Here is a 26,611-nt window from a genome sequence, read left to right as displayed (position 1 = left end):
GAGTATCAAGGAGCCAACTGTGTGAGGAACCCCGGGGTGGGAGTTGGTGGTTGTGGTCCATTCAGCCAGCAGCCTGAAGCTTTCCTTCTGACGTTTGAGAATCTGAGCAATTTCTGGGGCAGAAATCCTTTCCTCCTACAGTAAGGCTAATTCAGACAAACTGACACCTGAAGTCCTATTATTCCCTATGGGGAACATTGGGGTGGGGATCCTGAAATTTTGAGTTTTAGTGGTTTCTGAGGTTAGTACTCTGGTCCTCCTCCAGAACACTAAAATCACTATTTTTAATTTTTGCATGTAGCTCCAACAGCCCGTTTTAGTCACAATTTTTTTAATGGCCGCCATCTTGGTTTTTCAGTGACCCAATTTTAAACTTTTTTCCCACTTCAAAACTGCTTGTTTTGACAAGGAACTGCCTTTTGATGGATGCCCCTGGCCTTTCTAGTCTCAGGTCCTATATCAATTGCACAGAGTTACAGGTTGAGGAGCGGCCATGTTCCACTTTTCACAGGATGTGGGAGGAAGGGGCAGGAGCTTCGGGCTCATCCCCCAGTCAGTCCTCCAAAGCCTTGGAACCCCTGAAATCCCAGCAGAACCAAAGAGGAAGAGAATGACATGGGACTCAATTTCCCCATCCTCACGAGTTTTGCCGCTGTCCCTGCCCAATTCCTGTAATCTCTGCCTTAACCGCACAAGCCTAAACTGTTTTAGACTATGCAGATGAGAACAGAACTTGCAGGAATGGGATATGGACAGGAAAATAACTTGCCGGAACAGGAAATTGAATTCCCTTGGGGATGGGGAAAATTTTGTCTCATGTCATTCTCTAGAGAGATTCTGTTCAGATGAACCGAGCAGCAATGGAGCAAAACGCAAGCGCATGGTGGCGGAAAATGCATCTTCTTTTCTCCAGTCTGGAATTATGCAAGAAGCCTCAGGTCCCCGAATGCAAGACTTCTCAGATTTTGTCAGCCTTTTATAGAAAGCCTATTTAATGGTATCGGGAAGCACAGCGCTGCCTATGGGTGTGCCCTAAAGGGGGATCCTTCTCCCAAACAGGCTTCCTCGCTCATACCACACCGGTTCCCAGTGTTAGTGACCCTTCAGAGCAGGATTGGGATGAATGGAAGTCTCTTCCCATGCCTTTGTTTTCGCTGGGCTCTTCTGTGATGGTTGATGATGTGGGATCCCTTTTGGAGTATAGTATCCAGGGGGCAGGTGTGGCAGCGGATCACAGTGATGATCCCTTCGTGTGTTACCTTTTCAGGTCAGCTTCTGTCTCCCATGTTATTGCTAACATACTATACTGAAGCTCAATGCCCAGCAGCCTTCCACCTCAAAGTGCTCAGTCAATGCACAGACAAAAATTTTTCCGGCTCACCCAGATCTTACCTCTTTGGTCACTGACCAGTGGAAGAATCCAAAGGCTCCCTTTAGGTAGCCAAACTATGTTTGGCTCTACCCTAAGGCTTCGGACTTCAGCAGCTGTTTGTACAACTGAAGGTGGACTCCGTAGTGGCGCATGTGACCAAATGCACCTTCCTTCCTAGTGAAGGTGAAGTGATGCTGAAAGATGCATAGGACCACAGATTGGATGCGGTCCTATAAAGACAGTTTGAAGCACTAGCTTTGGGTATCAAAGCTGTAGTAGCTGCCTCCTTCGTGGCGCACGCCTGCTATACCATACTGCGGACAATCCCTTAGACTTCTATTCCCACATATTTAAGGAGGGTATGGATTATGTGGTCGATACTATTTGACAGCATTAGAATCCTGGGATAAGGTTTCAGCTTATTCCATTTCGATCCACCGGATGCCCTGAGTCAGACAGTGGGCAAGAGACTCAGCCTCCAAAGGCCACTCTTAGCAGATTATCCTTCAAGGTGCAGATACTGTTTGGCAAAGGGCTAGATGACCTCATGGCCAGTGTAGTGGAACGCTACCCCAACTTCCTCCCAGATAGTAGAAGCCAGTGACCTGCCGGAGGCACTAGAAGCAATTTTCAGGTCTCTAGGAGAGCTCACCGATTTTCCTCTGGCTACTCCTCTGAAGCCCTTCCTGGGGTCCAGAGATTGGTGGTTATATTAGTGGTTCCTGTGGTAGCCCGGCTTCCAAGAAGCAGCAATGATGCCAGGAGGATAGCTGAATCTCCTCATATCAGAGGGTGGCTATCGACATTCAGGGACAAACGTGAACAAGTCTCGTCTGACCACTGAGCGCTGGACATTATCAGGGAGGGGCACAGGATCGTGTTTTATTGGCCTCCTCTGGATCTGTTCCTCTGTTTCGCAATCCTATTACAGATTGTATTTCACCCCCCTTTTCACATGTGTCAAAACGTTTTTATTTTTGTTAATATCCAAGTCATGTCTCCCTATTGATTCCACTTCCAGTTTGTGACGCTCCCTTTCAGTTTGGCCATGGCTCCTTTCACCTTTACCAAGGTGATGGTGGTTATAGCAGCCTACCTTCACTGGATGGGGGTCCAGGTACATCCTTACTTGGATGATTGGCTGATCAGGGCCCTTTCACTGGTAGACTTCAAGTGTGCAGTCCAGCAGGTGGTGAGTCTCTTACAGGACCTGAGCTGGATAGTCAACTTTTGGAAAAGTCATCTTCAGCCAACTCAGCTTTTTGAGTATCTGGGAATCCACTTTGACACGGCAAAGGGCTTTGTTTTTTCTTGAGCTACACAAATAAATGCTTAGGAAGCAGATCCTCACAATCTTGGCCCTTCTGAGCCCCATAGCCTGGTGGTGCTGAACTTGATGGCAGCCTCCTTAGAAACGGTGCCCTGGGCAGGAGCTCATATGCACCTCTAAAGCACTTCCTTTTGTTCAGATGGTCTCTGCAATGTCACTCCGTACAGATGAAGTTCTCCTGGACAACAGAGGTGAAGCACAGCCTGTGCTGGTGGCTCCAAGAGGAGAACTTGGCGAGGGGCATGCCTCTCAGAATCTACTCATAGGTGACCCTCACAACTGATGCCAGCCTCAGCAGTTGGGGGGCCCTCTGCTGCGATTACACTCTCCAGAGCAAGCAGTCCATCAGTCATCTGAAACTGAGAGCCATTCGGTTGGTCTTGCTACAATTGCAGTTGTTCCTGTCGGGGAAGGCAGGTGTTTTCGTTCAATGCCACCACGGTGGCTTACATAGACAGGGGCACTAGAAGTGCAGCCCTCTGTTTTGAGGCTTGGATAATGCTCCAGTGGACATAACTTCACTTGAAGGCCCTTTCAGGAATCCACATAGCAAGAGTAGATAACGTCCAAGCTGACCCTGGAGAGTGGTCTCTGTCTCAAAAGGTAGTTTCCTCATAGTCCAGATTTGGGGCAAACTGAACATGGATCTCATGGCTGAAGATTTCAATGCGGTTATGGATCCTTTGATAGATAAAAAACCAAGTAGAATAATGAAATCATTAGGGCTGGATAATTTAGTCAAATCTTGTGGAATGAAAGATATATGGAGGATACTACATTTTAATGATCAGGAATTTTCATTTTGTTCTCAAGTACATAAATCTTTTTCAAGAATAGATTATATTTTTGTGTCGGATTCTTTAATTCAACAGGTCACAAAAGCTGTCATTGATCAGATAATTTTTTTCAGATCATGGAGGAGTTTGGATAGATTTACATTTAACAGATCAAGATTTTGGTAGACCTGTTTGGAGGTTTAATAATTCTTTGCTAACTGAAGATAATTTTATTGAAGATTTACAACAAAAAATAAATGAATATTTTCAACTAAATACTTCAGAAGAAATCTCTTTAGTGACATTGTGGGATGCATTTAAAGCTACTATTAGAGGGAATATTATTTCATTTTCAGCACATATAAGGAAGAAGCTTTATGTACTTGAGAACAAAATGAAAATTCCTGATCATTAAAATGTAGTATCCTCCATATATCTTTCATTCCACAAGATTTGACTAAATTATCCAGCCCTAATGATTTCATTATTCTACTTGGTTTTTTATCTATCAAAGGATCCATAACCGCATTGAAATCTTCAGCCATGAGATCCATGTTCAGTTTGCCCCAAATCTGGACTATGAGGAAACTACCTTTTGAGACAGATGCTTTCAATAACTTCCTAAACTGAATTATAGATACAGTAGAGGGTGTGCAGGCAAATTTATTTCGTACATATTTGTTGTGGGTATCCAGAAAACTTGACTGGCTGGGTATATCTCAAGGACTGGGTTGAGAATTCCTGATGTAGGGATTTAGACGACTCTTTCAGGATTGAGAATAGGGATTACTGTACTACATTCAGATTTTTGCCCTCTACAGTCTATACAAGGAGAACTGTCAATGGAGCGGGAGAGTGTTTAAGGCACATTCTTATATAATCCCACTTTATTCCGGGACCAGTGGGTTATTTCTGTCTACCCGCCAGGAACTGTAGGAAGCCTCAAAACTTTAGAAGCTTTTACCTCCTCATACCTCATCTCTGAGCATGCTCCTCTGCTTTCCAGTTCTTCCTACAGGCCAGGCTGTAGGAGCTTATCTTTACAGCTCATGTTTAATTTCATGGTATTTAAGTATTTTTAGTTCGTGGTTTTCACCCTCGTGCTGTGGAGGTTCCCTGCAGGGACATCCTTGACTGTGGGAGATCGCAGACCTTTGGGAAAAGTCTGCTTCTGGGGGTTCCCTGCTTGGCAGTAAGCCCCCTCGACAGCCTGAACATCAGATTGGGGCTCAGGGACCATTCCTTTCGGAGCTTGCTCATCCCAGGTTTGTCTGCTAATGCATAGAGCACAGGCTGAGCAGTTCCGTGGAGGCACGACTAGGATTAGAGCCAGACTGCGTCCCTCCACTATGTGTCTGTGAGGTGTGTCCAAGAGTTGCAGAGGTCTCCAGACATGAAAATCAGGCTGGTGGGGCAGTCAGAAGAGTTGAAATCCAGATTTCCAGTTCTTTGAGGCAGAGGATCTCCTTGTCAACAGTTTTGAGGGTCATCGAGCAGTCCAGGTCTTCTCAGACAATGCTAAGGCGGTGGCTTAATTCAATAGACAGGAGGGGCATGAAGAGTCCCTCTCTGAGCTTGGAGGCTCAGTTGCTTTTCTGCTGGGCAGAGAGACACCTTGTGGCGCTGTCAGCGCAAATTGCAGGAGTGGACAACTTTCGAACAGCCTTTCTCAGTCGTCAGATGCTAGTCCTCGGAGAGTGGTCACTCTCAAAGTGCATTCGATTGCATAGTGGAGCAGTGAGGTTGTCACATGTTCAACCTCATGGTGCCTGCAGGCAACAAGAACGCTAATCAATTCTTCAGTCGTCGCAAGGCAGGCAGCAAAGGGCTTCTCTCCTTGGCCCATGATAGGGTGTCTGTTGCGGCAGATAGCGGCCCACGAGGGTCTAGTGATCCTGGTGGTGCCCAATTAGCCAAGGTGGTTGTGATATGCCGACTTGGTTTAGCTTCAGCAGGATCGGGGGGTTCAGCTCTGTTGTCATTCTCGCCTTCACACATAGTGTCCGATTGCGATGCAAGATCCGGACCGCTTTGGTCTTATGGCATGGCTCTTGAGTGGGCGACCTTGACTAGCTGAGGCTATTCCTCGGCTGTGATTGCCAAGTTACTTCACAGCAAAAGGAAATCCACAGTGATGGCCTATGCGAAAACTTGGAGGTGTTTCCAGGCCTGGTGCGCACAGATAGGTGAACCTGTTTCTCCCTTCCATTCCTCGGGTCCTGGAGTTTTTGCAGGATGGTCTGAAGAAAGGCCTCGCAGTAGCTTCACTCCAGGTGCAAATTGCCGGTCTTTCATATATGAGCCCTCCTCCTTTGAAGGGCTCCTTGGCAGCTCATACGGATGTTACTCATTTTCTATGGGGCACTCAGCACCTTAGGCCTCCTTTACATCTTCCTTGTAAGACCTGGAACCTTAATTTGGTCTTTTGCTCTCTGGCTTTCCACCCTATGAGCTTTTGGAGCAGGCGTCTGATGAACCTCACGGTCAAAGCGGTTTTTCTGGTGGTGATTACTTCGGCCCGTAGGGTTTCTGAGCTTCAGGCCCTTTCATGCAGGGATCTTTTTCTGCATGTTACAAATTCCTCTGATTATGCGTACTGTTCCTTCTTTTCTTCCGAAAGTGGTTTCCACTTTACATGTGAATCAGGAAGTATAGCTTCCTACTTTTGTTTCCTCTGGTTCACGGGAGCAGGACTGGGTGTTGCAGTCCTTGAACGTGCTCAGAAATTTATTGCAGTATCTAGAGGTCACCAACAAGTTTCACTTTTCTGACCACCTGTTTGATTTGGCAGGTCCGGCCCGCAAAGGAAGGCCAGCTTCTAAGGCTACCATTTCCAGCTGGATTTACATGGCCATTTCCACGGCTTATGTGGCAGCCGGAAAGAAGCCTTCCCCTTGGGGTACAGGATCATTCAACCAGAGGTATTTTGTCCTCTTGGGAAGAATCATCAGCTGTTTCTCTGGACAAGATTTTCAGGGCTGCTACTTGGTCCTCATTGCATACATCCACCAAGTTTTACAGGATCGATGTGGCGGCCAAGTAGGATACTGCTTTTGGGGCCTCTGTTGGCAGCGGGCTCATCAGTTCCATCCTGATTTTCGGGACTGCTCTACATCCCACTGGTCCCAGAAAAAAGTGGGATTGTACAAAAATGAAAGATTACATAGTAACATAGTTGATGATGGCAGATAAAGACCCGAATGGTCCATCCAGTCTGCCCAACCTGATTCAATTCAAATTTTTTAATTTTTTCTTCTTAGCTTTTTCTGGGCAAGAACCCAAAGCTCCACCCTGCACCGTGCCTGGGTTCCAACTGCCGAAATCTCCGCCAAGAACTACTCCAGCCCATCTACACCCCCCCCCAGCCACCGAAGCCCTCCCCAGCCCATCTTCCACCAAACGGCCACATACAGACACAGACCGTGCAAGTCTGCCCAGTACTGGCCTTAGTTCAATATTTAATATTATTTTCTGATTCTAAATCCTCTGTGTTCATCCCACGCTTCTTTGAACTCAGTCACAGTTTTACTCTCCTCCACCTCTCTCGGGAGCACATTCCAGGCATCCACTACCCTCTCTGTAAAGTAGAATTACCTAACATTGCCCCTGAATCTACCACCCCTCAACCTCAAATTATGTTCTCTGGTTTTACCATTTTCCTTTCTCTGGAAAAGATTTGGTTCTACATTAATACCCTTCAAGTATTTGAACGTCTGAATCATATCTCCCCTGTCTCTCCTTTCCTCTAGTGTATACATATTCAGGGCTTCCTGTCTCTCCTCATACGTCTTTTGGCGCAAGCCTCCTATCATTTTCGTCACCCTCCTCTGGACCGCCTCAAGTCTTCTTACGTCCTTTGCCAGATACGGTCTCCAAAACTGAACACAATACTCCAAGTGGGGCCTTACCAATGACCTGTACAGGGGCATCAATACTTTCTTCCTTCTACTGACTACGCCTCTCTTTATACAGCCCAGCATCCTTCTGGCAGCAACCACTGCCTTGTCACATTGTTTTTTCGCCTTTAGATCTTCGGACACTATCACCCAAGGTCCCTCTCCCCGTCCATGCATATCAGCTTCTCTCCTCCCAACATATACGGTTCCTTCCTATTATTAATCCCAAAATGCATTACTCTGCATTTCTTTGCATTGAATTTTAGTTGCCAGGCATTAGACCATTCCCCTAACTTTTGCAGATCCTTTTTTCATATTTTCCACTCCCTCTTCGGTGTCTACTCTGTTACAAATCTTGGTATCATCTGCAAAAAGGCACACTTTTCCTTCTAACCTTCAGCAATGTCCCTCACAAACATTGAACAGGATTGGCCCCAGCACCGATCCCTGAGGGACTCCACTACTCACCTTTCCTTCCTTCGAGCGACTTCCATTAACCACCACCCTCTGGCGTCTGTCCGACAGCCAGTTTCTGACCCAGTTCACCACTTTGGGTCCTAACTTCAGCCCTTCAGGTTTGTTCAACAGCCTCCTATGAGAAACTGTATCAAAGGCTTTGCTGAAATCCAAGTAAATTAGATCTAGCATATGTCCTCGATCCAGCTCTCTGGTCACCCAATCAAAAAATTAAATCAGGTTCGTTTGGCACGATTTACCTTTTGTAAAGCCATGTTGCCTCGGATCCTGTAAACCATTAGATTCAAGGAAGTACACTATCCTTTCTTTCAGAAAAACTTCCATTATTTTACCAACAACTGAAGTGAGGCTCACCGGCCTGTAGTTTCCTGCTTCATCCCTGTGACCACTTTTATGAATAGGGACCACATCCACTCTCCTTCAATCACCAGGAACCACTCCTGTCTCCAGAGATTTGTTGAACAAGTCTTTAATAGGACTCGCCAGAACCTCTCTGAGCTCCCTTAGTATCCTGGGATGGATCCCGTTTGGTCCCATCGCTTTGTCCACCTTCAGATTTTCAAGTTGCTCATAAACACCCTCCTCCATGAATGGCGCAGAATCTACTCCATTTTCTCGTGTAACTTTGCTAGACAATCTCGATCCTTCTCCAGGATTTTCTTCTGTGAACACAGAACAGAAGTATTTGTTTAGCACATTCGCTTTCTCATCACTTTCCACATATTGGTTCCCAGCATCTTTTAGTCTAGCAATTCCATTTTTCATTTTCCTCCTTTCACTAATATATCTGAAAAAAATTTTGTCTCCCTTTTTTACATTTTTAGCCATTTATTCTTCGCCTGTGCTTTCGCCAGACATATCTCTCTCTTGGCTTCTTTCAGTTTCACCCTGTAGTCCTTTCTGCTCTCCTCTTCTTGGGTTTTTTTTATATTTTACGAACGCCAACTCTTTTGCCTTTATTTTCTCAGCCACTAGGTTGGAGAACCATATTGGCTTTCTTTTTCTCTTGTTTTTATTGATTTTCTTCACATAAAGGTCCGTAGCCATTTTTATCACTCCTTTCAGTTTAGACCACTGTCTTTCCACTTCTCTTATGTCCTCCCATCTTAACAGCTCTTTCTTCAGGTACTCTCCCATTGCATTAAAGTCCGTACGTTTGAAATCTAGGACTTTAAGTATCGTGCGGCCGCTCTCCACTTTAGCCGTTATATCAAACCAAACCGTTTGATGATCGCTACTTCCCAAGTGAGCACCCACTCGAACATTAGAGATACTCTCTCCATTTGTGAGGACCAGATCCAATATCGCTTTTTCCCTTGTGGGTTCCGTCACCATTTGTCTGAGCAGAGCCTCTTGAAAGGCATCCACAATCTCCCTACTTCTTTCCGATTCTGCAGACGGAACATTCCAGTCCGCATCCGGCAGGTTGAAATCTCCCAACAGTAGAACCTCCTCTTTCCTTCTAAACTTTTGGATATCCACAATCAGATCCTTATCAATTTGCTGCGATTGAGTCGGAGGTCTGCAGACTACACCCACATAGATAGAAGTTCTATCTTCTCTTCCATCTTCTCTTTTCAGAGCAATCCATATCGCTTCTTCCTCTCCCCAGGTCCCTTGCATTTCGGTCGCTTGGATATTGATCTTTACATAGAGAGCTACTCCTCCACCTTTTTGACCATCTCTGTCCTTCCTAAAAAGATTATATCCCGGTATGTTTGCATCCCATCCATGTGATTCACTGAACCATGTCTCTGTGATAGCGACAATATCTAGATCTGCCTCTAACATCAGGGCTTGCAGATCATGAACTTTGTTGCTTAGACTGCGAGCATTTGTGGTCATCGCTTTCCAGCTATTTTTCAGCGATAATCTCCTTTTTCGTATGGATTTTTGTTTCGTTTCACTTTCTTTTAAAGATGTTAATTTTGAATGAAAGATTAGGTTCTTACCTTTGCTAATCTTATTTCTTGTAAATGCACACTTTATTCCGAGAACCTGCTCTATAATTGCTGATACACTGATTGTCCGCCTTCCAAGTACTGGTTAGCTGGATTTCTGTTTCCTCACCATCCTTTCTTAGAGTACTATTAGTATTTAGCACTTACTTTTGGGGGGGGGGAGTCTTTGATTCAGGTGCCCCCTTCTGAGTACAGGCTGTCTCCCTTTAGCACTGTTTTGTCATTCAGGTTTCCAATGTTTTATAACCTGTTATTTCATTTTTCATTATTGCTGTTGCATTTGTTAATATGAGCAGAATTGATTTAATTTCCGGGGACTTTCCCCATTCCCCTCTCTTGTTATTATCCTTTATAGATGTTCCTGGCTGCTTTAAGACTGATTGGTGGGCAGAGGAGCATGCTCAGTGATGAGGGGGAGGGGGTAAAAGCCTCTGAAGTTTTGAGGCTTCCTACAGTTCCTGGCGGATAGATGGAAATAACTAACTGGTCCCGGAATAAAGTGTGGATTTACAAGAAAGAAGATTAGCAAAGGTAAGAGCCTAATCTTTTGTTCAAAATTAACATCTTTAAAGGACAGAGGTTAAAGGTATTGCATATGAAACATAAAGTGTAAGCAAGTCACTTAGAGGCCCTTTTACTAAAGCTTAGCATGCACTAAAGGAATTGGCATGCACCAAATCCTAAGAAGCCCATTTTATACTTATGGGCTTCTTGGTTTTAGCACATGCCAATTCCATCTAATCCCATAATATTCAACAGCACTTAATTGCTGAACTTTCTATGCTTCAGGCATGAGACACATTCTACTCTAGCCTTTACCTGTAAGTTGCATCATGTAATCAGTACAGGTGATAAGATGTATGCTGAGATTTTGATAAAATATTTGTGCTGTATCCATAGCACAGACACTGCGATTAGAATTTTGTTTACCAGTCTCTTCCAGGACAGCAGCATTGCTATTTTCTGAATAAGGATGCTCCTCTGCCAAGTGGAAGTTGCCTGCAAGGAACCCTGCTGAATAAAATTCCCTTCCAGCACCCAGGCCGTGTCCCCTTCATCCTCAGCCTCATAAGGTACCAAGTGACATACAATACCCTCATCGGCAGCTGTGTGAAACGGACCATCCTGAAGGAAGGTACTTTGTTTAGTTATGTATTTTAGCTCATGCTTTTTTCCAAGGTACATTATATTTAGGTATAAATTTTCCTGTATCTAGTAGGCACTATCTGGACTAATGCTGCCCGATTCAGGAAAAAAAATTTTGATTCGATTCAGCCTATTGAATTGAGTTTTCAATTCGATTTGATTTTCCTGCCCAATTGTGTGTTTTTTTCCAAACATCTTGGTGAGTTTATTTTATAGCCTTTTCACCCCCTTTGCCCTCTCCTACCCATACTGGTCCTGTGGTGTAAACAAACAAAAAATACTTTTCCTCTCTCTGTTAAATCCTAGCTCATGTCTGCGGTCTAACACCAGCTCTGGAAGGATACACATTTCAAATCTGACATATTGCAATCACAAAACAGAAAATAAAATTATTTTTCCTACCTTTTGTTCTCTGGTCATTTTTCAAATCATGTTGGTTCCATGTTGGTCTGGTTGTCTTCTGATCAGGCTCTCCTTTCTCCATGCTAACCATCCATCTTCCATCTCTGTCTTCCCCTTCTGTTTCCCTTTCCTCCCCCGGAGGTCTGGCATCTTTCCTTTTGTTCATCTCCATCCCCCCCACAGCTGCAGCAATGGACCCCACCATCCACAGACCCACCATCTCTCCTTTTCTCAACTACCTTTTCATCCAGCATCTCTCTTCTTTGTCCCTGTCCCTATTCTCCTCTACAGTAATGTCCCCCTTGTGTCCCTGTTCTTATGTTCCCTCCATGCCCAGCATCTTATCTCTCCCCATATCCAGCTTCTTTCTCTCTTCCTTACCTCCTGTATCCCCTTCCCCAGGTACAGGCTTTCTCCTGCCATCCTGCACCCTGCCCACCTACTTTGGAGCAATATCTGTCCCTCTTGTACCCTTCCCCTTGTGGTCTTGCATTTCTCTCTCCATTAGTCCAGCACCTCTGCTCTGCTTTCCTCCCCCTCTTTTTGGTTTGGTCTCTCTCTTCCCTCCACTCCACCCCTCTCTTACTTCTTCCTCCTCCTCCCTCTGCACAGGCCTGCCTCCCCTCTGTGAAGGCCTGCACCCCCCGCGAAGGCACGCTCCCCTCACAAGCCTGCATGTTCCCCCAGCTTCCCCAGATGGCAGGAGAAAGCTTTACTTTAAAGCAGCTAATACAGCAGTCTGCAGGATCGCTGGTGCTATAGCGAACTCTGCAGCTGCCCGTTGTTCTCAGCGGCACGTTCTCTCTGCCGTGATCATGCCTCTGACATCAGAGCAGGGGCAGGACCATAGCAGAGAGAACGTGCTGCTGAGGATGATGGGCAGCTGCAGGGATCGCTATAGCACCAGCGATCCTGCAGGCTGCAATATTAGCTGCTTAAAGTAAGAGTGGGGAAGCTGGGGTAACATGCAGGCCTTTCTGACTGACCCTCCCCCCCTCAATCAGGAGCGGCAGTGGACATCCAGCAAAAGACAGTTCTGCCGCTCCTGCTTTAGGAAGGCACGGGGGAAGGGTCGGTCATCGAATCGGGAGGCTGATTTTTTTTTTTTTTTTTTTAATTGAATTGATTTGAATCAATTCACTTGAATCGGGCAGCACTATTCCTGTGTGCCAGCAGAAGCAGACTGTGTCAGAAAACCCTACCATCTCCCTTCTTGCTAGTGCTGCCAATCTGGCATCTCATTAAAAGCACCAGTTTCACTTAATGAGAAAATGATTTGGGTTTCTGAGGAGTTGGTTACAGCATAGCTGAATATTACAACTGTAATGTTGCAAACTCGCGCTTCCTTTATTGCTTCATTTACACCTTTACACCCCCTCCCCTTTAGTGCTACCTTTGAGGGAGTAGAATGTGAGATGTTTGTCATAATCCCCTCTTCTTTAGTTCTGTCTCTATTGGGTTAGTCTTACTAGTGACCTGGATAAGGGCAGTGCTGTTAGTACCTCTCCATATGCAGCCAAGTTTTCCATATGTTCCCCCTGTTGGCTGTATTACACTGACAGTCATGAATTAACTAAAAATTGCCAAAGAATCTAATGTGAGTGGTTGGTTTTTGTTTGTTTTGTGTGTGGATATATGTCCATAATATTTGTTATCCCTGGACAAGCAGGCAGCATATTCTCAACATGTGGGTGATGTCACCGGAGCCCCGCAGCGGACAGCCTCGCAAGCAGACTTGCCTGAAGATCCTTTAAGAGCTTACGAGTGCTGCACTGCGCATGCGCGAGTACCTTCCCGTCCGAGTTAGGGCGCGCATCTCCTGTGAGGTACCTCAGTTCAACGTTTTCCGCAGAGCCGAGAAGTCTTATTCACTTCAAATTGCAGCTTTTCGCTGCCTTCTCGCACCGCGGCTTTGTTATTTTCGCTTAGTCACTGTGCCTGCAGTCTTCTATCTTTTTTTTTTTTTTTTTTTCTTTAAAAAAAAAAATTTAATTTTCCCTTTTTTTGGCCGGCGGGCCTTGGGCCTAAGCCAGGCCACATAACCTCATTTCTTCACTGGTCTATCTTTTTTCTATGTCCCGGCCTCTTACTGAGTTCAAAAAGTGTAGCCAGTGCGGCAGAGTAATTTCAATCACTGACCCTCATCGTTGGTGTATTGTTTGCCTGGGTCCTGAACATTGTCCTGACACTTGTTCGCACTATGCTACCCTTCAACCTCGAGCCCTTTGCAGACGCCGTGCTAAAATTCATCAACTATTTGGCACTATGGAACAGTCTGCTGAGAGGATGGCCTCAACTTCCAAGACCTCAACCCCGCCACCCGTGGTTGCCTCGACCTCGGCCTTGACAACTTCTGCCTCGAAGGCCTCAGCTGCAGTCCCTTCTAAGTCTTCATCTGTGGGTAAGTCTCCTGTTTCTCCTAAGAAGCCTCCAGAGTCTCAGGCATCTCAGGTCGTGCCTACGGTCCTGCCAGCCTCTACGAGACCTCCAGCTAAACATGCCTCCAAACATAGGGAATACTCATCCTTGAGGTCACCCTCTTTGGAACGCACTGCTGCACCTTCGAAACCTGATCCTTTCGTCTCGGTGCCTATGTTCGAGGACATGTTGAAAGCCATTCTGATCACTCAGATTTCCTTGGTCATGGCTCAACTTCTCCCGGCCTCGATCCTGCTTCCTATGAGCCAGCCTGAGCCTCCTGTTGAAGCACCTCGAGGCAAGCCTCAAAAGTCTCGTCGCTTATCATCCAGCGACTCTTCACCGCCTCCTTGGACAGAGTCTCCTGAACCTCTATCGAGGCATCACTCAAGGCATTCGAGGCATCTTGCTTCCAGGTGGAGTCAGGAGTCTTCCTTCAAGCAAAAGGACTCTCCTCCCAGTACTGAGTCTTCTATGCCTCGTTTATCAAAGGCCGTCGAGACGCCTTTAAAAACTAAACATAAGTCTCAGTCTCGCAAAACTTCTACACCAGCTGCTTTGCCTCGAAGCCCGTCCAAATCGAAGACTCCTCCATCAAGACCGCCTCCGAGGGAGATTTCTCCTCTTGCCTCGACCCACTCTGTTCATCGAACCCTGGGGACTTCACCATCGAGACTTCTCGAGTGCAAACACTCTCTGACTCCTCCTATCACAGGTAGTGGAGCTTCCTCGGTGACCATGGTGCTGGACTCTGAGCCGCCTCCTCAATATTCTAGAGAGGCTTCTCCATCCTATTCTGCGGCTCCTAGGTCTCGCTCTCCTTCTCCTGAGGAACCGTCTACCTCCAAGTCTGCCTCATTTGTGAGATTTGTCTTTGACACGGGAAAAGCTCTTCAGCTGGATTTCCACTCTGACTCTTAAGTATACGCCTGAGTACTTAGCCAACATGGAGTTACCTCATCTACCCAAGGAGACATTGAGGCTTCCCATGACTCCTGTCTTAAAACAAACTTTCCTTAGAAATAAGTAAACTCCTTACTCTATTACAGCTATACCTTCTAAACTGGAGTCCAGGTATCACACCGTCCCTTGTAAGGGGTTTGAGAAATCCCAATTATCTCACCAGTCCTTAGTTGTGGAATCTTCCTTAAAGAAAACTCAACCATCTAAGATGTACGCTGCGGTCCCTCCAGGCAGGGAGGGCCGTACCATGGACAAGTTTTTTGGCCGCAGGCTATATCAGAATTCCATGATGGCCAATAGAATTCTCAACTACAATTACATTTTCACTGTTTATTTTAATCACTTCCTCAAAATAATGCCTAAGTTTTTCCTGGCTCTTGAGGAGCAGTGTCTTCCTGAGTTCAAACAGATTATTCGTACTCTGTCACAACTTCAACTCTTCATGCACACGTATGATGCCTTTGAGCTCTCTTCCAGAGTTTCTGCCTTTGCAGTGGCTATGCGTCGCCTCACTTGGCTCCGCATTGTGGACATGGACCCTAATTTACAGGATCGTCTAGCCAACTTGCCTTGCCAAGGGACTGAACTTTTTGATGATTCCATCAAGGCTGCTACAAAGTGTCTCTCTGAACATGAGCACTCTTTTGCCTCCTTGATTCGGCCAAAGCCTAAGACTCCTGCTCGGCCTTACAAGCTTTCACCACATCATTATCCTCAAACGACGCCAGCTTTCTCCAGGCCTCCGCCTAGACGTCCACCGCAGCAACAAAGGCAACAGAAACCTCAGACTCCTGCTGCGGCTAAACTTGCTCAGTCTTTTTCACATTCTCAGTCTGAGCATACCAGTCTCCCTCCATCAGACTTTTCTTCTGCCCATTGGAAGTCGACGTCACCATTTTTAGCACCAGTGGGAGCTGATCACCTCAGATCTCTGGGTTCTCAACATCCTCCGGGAGGGATACTCACTTCACTTTCTTCAAGTACCTCCAGATCTCCCTCCAAGGGAGTTTCCTTCCAGTTCATCGCAACTTCCCCTTCTTCAGGAAGCTCAGGCTCTTCTATGCCTTCGAGTGGTCAAGGAAGTTCCCTTGAACCAACGGGACACGGGATTTTACTCCCGTTATTTTCTAGTTCCAAAGAAGACGGGGGATTTGCTACCCATTCTGGACCTCAGATCCCTCAACAAATTTCTAGTCAAAGAGAAGTTTCGGATGCTTTCTTTACCAACTTTATATCCCCTGATGGATCGGGGGGATTAGTTATGCTCTCTGGATCTCAAAGAGGCTTACACTCATAAGAACATAAGCCGTGCCTCTGCTGGGTCAGACTAGAGGTCCATCATGCCCAGCAGGACCTGTATAGTAACCCTCTATCTATACTCTTCTATCCCCTTTTCCATCCAGCCTCTCGCAGCTACTTAAGATTTCGGGTGGGGAATCTTCATCTTCAATACAGAGTTCTTCCTTTTGGACTCGCCTCATCCCCCAGAGTTTTCACGAAGTGTCTGGTGGTGGTGGCTGCAGCCCTCCGTACCCAGGGTCTTCAAGTTTTTCCATACCTGGACGAATGGCTCATCAAAGCCCCCTCTCAACAAGGGGTTATTGCAGCGAGCCGACAGACTATTTTGTTCCTCCAATGTCTGGGGTTCGAAGTCAATTTTCAAAAATCCCAGTTGTACCCCTCTCAAACTCTTCAGTTCATTGAGGCCATTCTGGACACTGTCAGTGTTCCTCCCTGAACAACGCCAAGATGCTCTCATTCGCCTTTGCCATCAAGTGTCTCCTCTCACATCAATTTCAATGAGACAAATGATGATTCTACTCGGTCGCATAGCCTCTACAGTTCACGTGACTCCTTTTGCCAGACTTCACCTTCACATACCTCAGTGGACCCTGGCATCTCAATGGCAGCAAGCTACCGACCCACTCTCTCAACACATTACAGTAACTCCTTTGTTGAGACAATCTCTTCACTGGTAGATGCCTTTTCCATCTTTCCAGAGATTTGCTTTTCCACTCTCTTCCTCATCAGAAAGTTCTCACAACAGACTCGTCAACCTATGCATGGGGAGCCCATCTCGACGATCTCCGTACTGAAGGCCAATGGTCCCCCGCAGACCGTCTCTGTCACATCAATCTGTTGGAACTCAGAGTGATTTTCAATGCTCTCAAAGCTTTTCAACATCTTCACGACAAAGTAGTCCTTGTCCGGACGGTCAACCAAGTCGCCATGTACTATGTCAACAAACAGGGAGGCACAGGATCTCACTCCCTTTGTCAAGAAGCTCTGCAGCTGTGGGATTGAGCAGTTCATCACAACATTTTTCTCAGCTTTATACATTCAAGGTCAGCACAACTGTCTGGCAGACAAATTGAGTCGTCTTCTGCAACCTCATGAATGGACACTCAATTCCTCATCTCTTTGTCAGGTGTTCGCTCAATGGGGGACCCCTCAGATAGACCTCTTTGCGTCTCCCCTCAACAACAAGCTGCCTCAGTTCTGCTCCTGGATATACCTGCCTCACCGCCTCGAGGCAGATGCTTTCCTCCTTGAATGGACAGATCGGTTTCTCTATGCCTTCCCTCCATTCCCTCTCATTCTCAAGACTCTTGTCAAACTCAAGACCGAACATTCCACCATGATTTTGATAGCTCCTCGGTGGCCCAGACAACCGTGGTACTCCCTTCTACTTCAGCTCAGCACCAGGGAGCCTCTGCTTCTACCAGTTTTTCCCTCTCTGCTTACTCAGAGTCAAGGGTCCTTTCTGCATCCCAACCTACAGTCTCTACACTTAACAGCTTGGTACCTTTCAACCTAACTGCTTCTCTACAGTTTTCTCAGTCTGTACAGGATATTTTAGAGGTTTCCAGAAAGCCGTCCACTAGGCAGTGTTACAATCAAAAATGGACTAGATTTTCTGCTTGGTGTACTACTCGTAACATGGAGCCAATGTCTACCTTCTTGTCTTCAGTTTTAGACTATTTACTTCATTTATCGCACTCTGGCCTCAAGTCCACATCTATCCAAGTCTATCTTTGTGCTTTCCATCAGCCTCTTGAGGGGAAACCTCTGTCTGCACATCCTGTGGTTTCTCGCTTCTTGAAAGGACTTTTCAATGTTAACCCACCACTCAAACCACCTCCAGTGGTCTGGGATCTCAATGTCGTCCTGGCTCAATTGATGAAGCCTCCATTTGAACCAATTGATAAGGCTCATCTCAAGTATCTCACTTGGAAAGTCATCTTTCTCATTGCCCTCACGTCTGCTCAAAGAGTCAGTGAGTTACAAGCCTTGGTTGCAGATCCACCTTTCACAGTTTTCCACCATGACAAGGTGGTCCTCCACACTCATCCAAAATTCTTGCCTAAAGTTGTCTCAGAATTTCATTTTAATCAATCTATTGCCCTTCCAGTATTTTTTCCAAAGCCTCATTCTCACCCTGGAGAAGTTGCGCTTCGTGCTTTGGCTTTCTACTTGCAATGACCTCAACCTCGCAAAACAGCCCCACAACTTTTCATCTTCTTCGAACCAAATAAGTTGGGGCATCCTGTCTCAAAGCGAACCATATCCAACTGGATGACTGCTTGCATCTCCTTCTGCTATGCTCAGGCTGGTCTCCCTCTGCAGGGTCGAGTCACGGGCCACAAAGTTAGAGTAATGGCGGCGTCTGTAGCTTTCCTTAGATCAACTCCTATTGAGGAAATCTGCAAGGCTGCCACTTGGTTCTCAGTTCATACTTTCACCTCATTATTGTCTGGATACTTTCTCCAGAAGGGATAGCCATTTTGGCCAGTCCGTTTTACTAAATTTGTTTTCTTAAATTGCCAACTCTCCCTCCATCCCATTATGCTTAGCTTGGAGGTTACCCACATGTTGAGAATATGCTGCCTGCTTGTCCTGGGATAAAGCACAGTTACTTACTGTAATAGTTGCTATCCAGGGACAGCAGGCAGATATTTTCACAACCCACCCACCTCCCCTTGTTGGCTTCTTAGCTAGTTATCTGAACTGAGGTACCTCATAAGAGATGCGTGCCCTAACTTGGGCGGGAAGGTACTCACGCATGCGCGGTGCAGCACTCGTAAGCTCTTAAAAGATCTTCAAGCAAGTCTGCTTGCGAGGCTGTCTTCTGCAGGGCTCCGTCGGTGACGTCACCCCCATGTTGAATATCTGCCTGCTGTCCCTGGATAGCAACTGTTATGGTAAGTAACTGTGCTGTTTTTACACTCTAATATTAAAATTAAGCTTTTCAAACCCTGGCTTGTCAAGTTCTCTCGCATCCCTTTATGCATTACTCCCCCCCCTTACTTTTAAAAAAAAAAAAAATCTGGTGCATGTGCTCTGTTAATGATTGATTCAATTTTTTTTTTCCTTTGAGTTCTTCATCATTGTTATGGTAGAGATTGAAAAGAACTGATTCTAATATTGAACCCTATGGTACTCTACTGATCACTTTGCCTTGACTAAAACAGACTCCATGTACCTTCACCTTTTGCATATTCACACAGTTAACTACACATTCTGCAAGGCCAGAAAAATGTAATAGCAGGGTGCTGTATCTTTCAGATTCCCAGGGCACCCTCCAGTTTGAAGTCTGCCCACTCTCTGATTCATGTTTCAGCGTATCCTTCCAGCATCCTGTCAATGATTCTCTTGTGTGTGGTAAGCAATGTTTCTTCAATAGTTATCTGTTGCTGAATTTAATGTAACAGAGTATCTACAGCATATATAATGAAGCAGCTATAATACATTATTTTGTGTCGCCTGATAGACCGGTACAGTTCTTTACTGATGGGTAATAGCTCATCATGACCAGCAGTTGGAGACTCAGACCAAAACTTTGGTATACTACATACTGTATTTTTTGCTCCATTAGGCGCACTTTTTCTCCTCCAAAAGTGTGTGGAAATAAAGGTGTGTTTAATGGAGCGAATACGCAAAGCGCCCCCCCCCCCCCCCCGTTAACTTATTTTAGTGTTGCTACCCCCCTCCCCCCGCGTACCTTTTTTTTAACTTCTGAGTTTCACTCGCTGAGAGTAGCGCACAAGGGTTGCTGGCTGACTGGTCCCCACCACTTCCGCCGATAACGACAGACGTGGCTACTTCCTTTTCTGTTCTTTGGTGGCATAGCAGCGCACCAGCTTGCCTGCCTGGTCCCGTGCTGCTGAGTTCTTGCAGGAAGCGGCGCAGGACCAGGCAGGCAACCTGGTGCGCCACTATGCCGCCAGAGAACAGAAGAGGAGGCAGTCTTCTCTCAGTCTCCAGCAGGGGTGAGTGAGTTGTACCCATCTCCCTTTGTTAGGGCTGTTGGAATTTGTTTAGAGCTCCTAGTCGCCGTTTTGGTGCCAGACTGAGCTTGGATGGGCCCTGTTTGTGGGTCCGTCCAACCTCGGGGGTGTCGCACCCAGCAGGTCTCATGCTGGGTCCCTTCCCCCCCCCCCCCCCCCCACACCTCCCCAACTATTTTGTAGAAGTGCCTCAGTAGTAAGCCTTGCCACCAATATAGGCAAGGCATACTGCTTGGAGAGCCAGTGGAGTCTTATGTAAACACCCCCCCCCCCAAAAAAAAAAAACAAACAACAAAATTCTGAGGCAGTGCCGATCTAAAAGGCTGCTTTTCCTTTAAATTTACTGTATTTTTCATCTAAATAGCACTTTTTCGTTAAGCTAGGTCGTTAAGCTAGGGGAAAAAGTGCTCATTGTGCTTCAGACACAAGGCACTCGCGGCCAGCCTGTGCAAGCTCTGTGCAGGCCGGAGCGGTGGGAGGAGCCTTGTCAGCAGCAGCTGCCAGCGGCCAGGGAATTTTGCCGCTAATGCCTTGCAAGTCAGCAGCTGACAGTGGGGAAGCCCGGGCTTCCCTCACCACCCACGGAGGGATTTCTCCAGCTGCCGACGGTCAGGATAAAAAGGATTCCTTTACCGCCAAAGCTGCTGGGGGACTCTCTTACCACTGCTGCCTGCTTTAGCGATTGGGACAGTTCATGCTTCCCAGCCGCTACAGGCTACGGAGGGGTCGTTTTTAGCGGGAACTTCACCAATTTTGGCGGGAAGACCCTCCATTTTGTCTGCAGCCTTAGGTGACCTTCCCACTGTATTGGAAAGATGGGCAGATTTCTCATGAGTCCTCTGCTTTGGCAGTGAGTCTCATTGGGCCGCCAGAGTTTTCCCCTGATTTTATTTTTGCTTTATGCAAGGCTTATTTTCAGGCAACTGGGGGTCCTTCTTCCATCTCGGGGGTCTCGGAGGAGTTCCCTCCACGCCTATTCCGGTTCTGCCCCCCTCAGCGCCTTTAGTGTCCCCCGCTCCTCCGTCCAAGCGCTCGCAGGTGGCCTGGGACAACGACTTTGTTTCTGAGAAGCAGTTTTCCATGGATGAGGACCTGGACCCTTGAAGAGACATCCAGGATCATCTTGGGGGGACAGAGGCTGGTAGACTCTGCAGGTCCATTTACCAGCGAGGATGCATCCATGGTGTGCCATTTTCAGTAGGACAAGCTCCCTGATCTGATTCAGCAGGTCTCCTCAGTGTTGCACTTTGCGGAGGAGCCTCCAGTGACCTCGCGTGTGGTGGACCCTCTTCAGGGAACCGCTCAGCATTCCGCTCCTTTCCCATGCGTCAGGATATTTGGGATATTGTCCTGGTGCAGTGGAAGACGCTGGAGGCGTCTTTTCGGTTTGCGCGCTACATGGCTCGTCTGTATCCCATCCCAGAGAGGGATTGGGATATCTTGAAGTCGCCAGTTGTGGACGTGGTGATCTCGGCTTTTGCTAAACGACATACGATGCCTGTAGAGGACGGATCTGCCTTACAGGACTCTGAGGAGCGTAAGTTGGAGACTCTCTTCTTAAGCAGAATTTTGATGTTTCTGCCTTGGCGGCCATTTGTGGTGGGCTGGTGGCTCGGGCCATGGTTGATCAGGACTGGCAAAGATTGAGATGTTTGTCACTTAACCTCTCAGACTTGTTGCGGACATCTGCCAAATCCATGTCTATTGGTGTGGCTGCGCATCATACCTTGTGGCTTCGTGCTTGGGTGGCGGAATTGGCGTCCAAGACTAAACTCACAAAATTTCCCTTTCGGGGGTCTTTTTTGTTTGGAGAAGATTTGGATAAGTTGGTTCAGACTCTGAAAGACTCCAAAGTGCCCCGCCTGCCTTAAGACCGTGCCCATCCATTTGCTCGGGGTGGCACTGCTCGGGGGCATCTGCATGAGTTCCGCAGATACCGCCCTGGTCGAGGGGCTGCTTCCTTTCCAACCTCTGGTTATTCCTGCGGTTGTTTCTTTCAGCGCATATGGGCCATTTGGGGGGGGCCCTTCAGGGAGTTGGGAATCCCTTCGCCGGTTCCCCCGCTGCCCATCCTGTCCAATGACTCCTTGCAGGTGCCCCCTCTGGTTCCGGTGGGTGCCCATCTGCACAAATTCTTTCCAAAGTGGGCAGAGATCACATCTGATCAGTGGGTTCTGGAGGCGATTCAGGACGGTTTATGCTCTAGAGCAGTGTTCTTCAACCTTTTTACATCTATGGACCGGCGGAAAAAAAAAAATTATTTTGTGGACCGGCAAACTACTAGGACTGAAATTTAAAAACCCTGTTCCGCCCCGTCTCCATGAGCTCGGTCCTCGCAAACCATCTGATCCCATCCGCACAAGCCTCAGTTATGATTTTATATTGAATGTATTTTATTAAAGTATAAAAAGAAACAATATTCTGTACAATTGTCATTTTATAAATACAAATAATACAGAGCAAGGATCAACAAAACCCTTGTCTCCCCTCCCCTTCACATATATCCCCTCTACTATCAAAAAAAACTGAATAAGCCAATTTATTACAGAATGCTACACAGAAATATCATGCTAACAGAATACCGCAGTGCAACTAGGGCAACTGCCCTCTGGTCAGAGAGAGCCCTAAGCCATTGCCTGAACTTTGATGTCTAACACCAGCTCACAAAACAGAAATAAAATTATTTTTCTACCTTTTGTTGTCTCTGGTTTCTGCTTTCATCTTCTTTTCACTCTCTTCCTTCCAGCGTCTGCCCCTTCCATCCACTGTCTGCCCTCTCCCCCTTCCATATGGTATCTGTCTTCTTTCTATGCCCCTCTCCCCTTTCCATCCAGCCTGTGCCCCCTCTCTCCTTTTTACATGATTCATTCCAGCTTCACTGCTCTCTTCATTTTTATCTCTCCTACACCAGATCTAGCATCTTTGTCCCTGTCTATTTCTCTGCTGACCCCCCTTCCCATCTCTCTACTTTCTCATTCCTGTCTCGCCCCTTCCCCTCCTCTAATCTCCCTGTCAGCTGTTTCCTTCCTTTTTCCTTCTCCCTTCCCTCCTCCCCCTGTCCAGCAGTAACTAACTCTCTTCCCTTTCCCTCCTCCCCTCCCAGCAGCTTCTCTCCTCCTTCCCTCCAGGTCCAGTAGCAGCTGTCCCTTTTTTCCCTTGTCCAGCAGCTTCCCAGGCTCCTTTCCCTCCTCCCCTCCAGTAGCATCTCTCCTTCTCCTTCCCTCCAGGTCCAGTAGCAGCTGTCCCTTTTTTTCCCTGGTCCAGCAGCTTCCCAGACTCTTTTCCCTCCTCCCCTCCCAGCAGCATCTCTCCTTCTCCTTCCCTCCAGGTCCAGTAGCAGCTGTCCCTTTTTTTCCCTTGTCCAGCAGCTTCCCAGCCTCCAACAGTGGCTTTCTCCCCTCCCAGCAGCTGTCAATAACTTACCAGCACAGCGATTCAGGAAGGCAGCCTTGGGTCCTTTGATGGGTCGCACCACCTCTGAGGAAAGAGGAAGTTGCATCATCAGAGGCAGCCGCGACTCAGCAAAAACCCCAAGGCTACCTTCCTGAATTGCTGCGCTGGTAAGTACAGCTGTTGGGAGGGGAGAAAGCCACTGTTGGAGGCTCTCCATGATCTCCCCGACCCTGCGCAGACTTAAGTTCGTGGATCTTACATGGACCGGCAGGAATTTTCTGCGGACCGGCAGTTGAAGAACAGTGCTCTAGAGCACAGTTCTTCAACCGCCGGTCCACGGACTGGTGCCGGTCCGCAAAAAAATTTTGCCGGTATGCGAAGGATTCGGGTCCCCGCCGCAACGAAAGGTGCCGGCGTCAGCTGACTTGCAACTTCCTGTTGCCGTCGCTGACCGGGACTCCTGCCGCGTATGCTTCCTGCCTTGTCTCCGCACCTCCAGATCAGCAGCGGCAGCTCTGTGTGCTTTTAACTTCGGCACAGAGCTGCCCCTAAGCAGTAGTTTAGCACGGTTTCATGAGGCAGCCTCGGGGCCTTTGCTAGGCCGGCCCGCTTCGATGATGCGATGTGGGCCGGCCTAGCAAAGGCCCCGAGGCTGCCTCATGAAACCGTGCTAAACTACTGCTTAGGGGCAGCTCTGTGCCGAAGTTAAAAGCACACAGAGCTGTCGCTTGCCTAAAGACTCTTGGGCCGCTGAAGGAGGGCAAAGAGCAGCTGTCCTGGAGGTCTCCCTTCCTCTCACCTTTGCAGGTCCCTTTTTTCCACCTTTTTTTTTCTTCTTCAAACACAACGGGCCCCAGCATCGACATCAAGTAAGTTCCACTGTTCCTTGCAAGTGGTTCTGCTCGGCCAAAGCTTCCCCTCTGACATGAGCCACCCTCAGGGGAAAGAAAGTGACCCGCAAAGGTGAGGGGAAGGGGGGCAGATGATGGAAGTTGGGGGGGGGGAGAGAGAAGGGGTCAGATGATGGAAGTGAGAAGAAGGGAGAGAGAGCAGAAGGCAGATGGATGTCAGGTGAGAGGGGAGGGCAGATGCTGAATGGAAGTGGGGAAAGAACACATACTGGATAGAAGGAGGAGATAAATAAAGGGGGAAGAAAATAGTAAGATAATGGAGGGGTGAGGGAAAGGGGTGACAAGCTGTGGGTAGACACAGTGAAAAGAGGGAAACAGGACTAAATAGTAAGAAAGAATTTAATTTAGATGGAGGCAGAAAATAGAGAAGGAAGACCAGAGAAGGAAAAGGGAAGAGAGAGCAGAGAACGATATCGGATATGAGTGGAGGAAATGAGAAGAGAGAGATGCTAAAAAAACTACAGGGGGGAGGGAAGGACAGAGATGCCAGACCATGAGGGCAGTTGGTCCCTGGAGGAGAAGGCTTGGTCGGTCAAAGTTCTGGAAACCAGAGCCATCCGTCTGGTGGTGTTGCCCTTCAAGAGGGAATGGAAGGCTAAGTTGATCTGGGTTCTCTCAGACAATGCCATGGCAGTGGCCTATATCAATCATCAGGGGGCCACCAAGAGCTCTTTGGTGGCGCAGGAGGTGGCTCTGCTCATGTTCTGGGCATTCTCTAGACATCTTGACTTCCCACATAGCGGGAGTGGAGAATGTTCAGGCAGACTTCCTCAGTCGTCACGTGCTGGATCCTGGAGGATTGTGTCTGTGGCCGTCCAGTTGATAGTGCAGTCTTGGAGTCAGCCCCTCATGGACCTGATGGCCACGAGTGTCAAACACCAAAATACCCTGCTTCTTCAGTCATCGCAGAGACGGTCATGCCGAGGGGCTGGATGCTCTGGTTCATCCATGGCCAATGGAGGGTCTTCTGTACATGTTTCCTACATTGGTAGGAAGAGTTCTTCGCATTGTTCAGCATCCGGCCTCGTGATCCTGGTGGCCCCGGACTGGCCAAGGCGTCCGTGATGCGCGAACCTGGTTCATCATCTAGTGGCGGATCCTCTGCCACTACCTCTCTAGACCGACCTGACTCATTCCACTGTTCGATCAGGGTCCTTTCTGTCTTACGGCTTGGCTCTTGAAAGGGAACGCCTAGGTAAGAAAGGGTATTCAGATAAAGTGATCTCAACCCTCTAGAGGTCCCGGAGACTTTCCACTTGGGCTTATGTGCAGGTATGGCGTATATTTGAGGAGTGGTGTGCTGTGCGTGGACTGGTCTTTTTCGCTGCCTTTCCTAACATCTTAGAGTTTTTGCAGGCTGGCCTGGACAGGGGCCTGACTTGGTCTTCTCTCTGGGTTCAGTTTGCGGCCTTGTCTGCCTTTCATGGGTTGTTGCGAAGTCAGCAGCTGATAGCCATTCATGATGCCATTTGCTTCTTGCGGGTGGCCAAATTGCTTAAGCCTCCCGTGCGACCGTCTATTCCATCTTGGGATCTTAACCTGGTCTTATCCGTGCTGGTGTACCCACCTTTTGAACCTTTGGGTGCCTGCTCGTTGAAGGATCTTACTCTTAAAGCAGTCTTTTTGGTGATGATTACGTCTGCTAGACGTGTTTCTGAACTGCAGGCTTTCTCTTGTAGGTCTCCCTTTCTGGAGTTCTCTAGGGAGCGGGTTAGAACATAAACATAGAAGATGACGGCAGAAAAGGGCTACAGCCCATCAAGTCTGCCCACTCTACTTACCCATCCCCTGTCTATGCCCTAATGACCCAATTTTCTTATCTTGACCCTCGTAGGGATCCCACATGGGTATCCCATTTATTCTTAAAGTCTGGCACGCTGTCTGCCTCGATCACCTGCACTGGAAGCTTGTTCCAATGATCAACCACTCTCTCTGTGAAGAAATACTTTCTGGTGTCGCCATGAAATTTTCCGCCCCTGAGTTTGAGCGGGTGCCCCCTTGTGGCCGAGGGTCCCTTGAGAAAGAAAATATCATCTACAACTTCGACACATCCCGTGAGGTACTTAAATGTTTCGATCATGTCTCCCCTCTCCCTACGTTCCTCGTGACCTGTTCCTTCCTTTCTGCCAAAAGTGGTTTTACCTTTTCATGTCAATCAGTCCATAGTCCTCCCAGTGTTGGATAGTCGGGAGGGCTTTTCGGAGCAGAAACAGTTGTGCAAATTGGATGTTCGCTTTTATGTTCACCGGACCCAGGAGTTCAGGAAATCAGATCATCT

General features: G+C 47.5%; 1 protein-coding gene across 4 annotated transcripts in view; it reads left to right on the top strand.

Annotated features, from left to right (window-relative positions):
* The window catches only part of MED1 (mediator complex subunit 1), a 98,016-nt gene that overhangs the window by 57,744 nt on the left and 13,661 nt on the right, over positions 1 to 26,611 (top strand). For all 4 annotated transcript variants that reach the window (XM_033917376.1, XM_033917377.1, XM_033917380.1 and 1 more), the window contains 2 exons: positions 10,746 to 10,947; positions 19,308 to 19,403. In XM_033917376.1, the coding sequence (XP_033773267.1) occupies positions 10,746 to 10,947; positions 19,308 to 19,403 (298 nt within the window). The remainder of the gene's footprint in view (positions 1 to 10,745; positions 10,948 to 19,307; positions 19,404 to 26,611) is intronic.

Source organism: Geotrypetes seraphini, chromosome 13 (genome assembly GCF_902459505.1).
Source record: "Geotrypetes seraphini chromosome 13, aGeoSer1.1, whole genome shotgun sequence".
Taxonomy (NCBI): domain Eukaryota; kingdom Metazoa; phylum Chordata; class Amphibia; order Gymnophiona; family Dermophiidae; genus Geotrypetes; species Geotrypetes seraphini.
The sequence above is the reverse complement of the archived record's forward strand: the minus strand, read 5'-3'. Positions and strand labels throughout refer to the sequence as shown.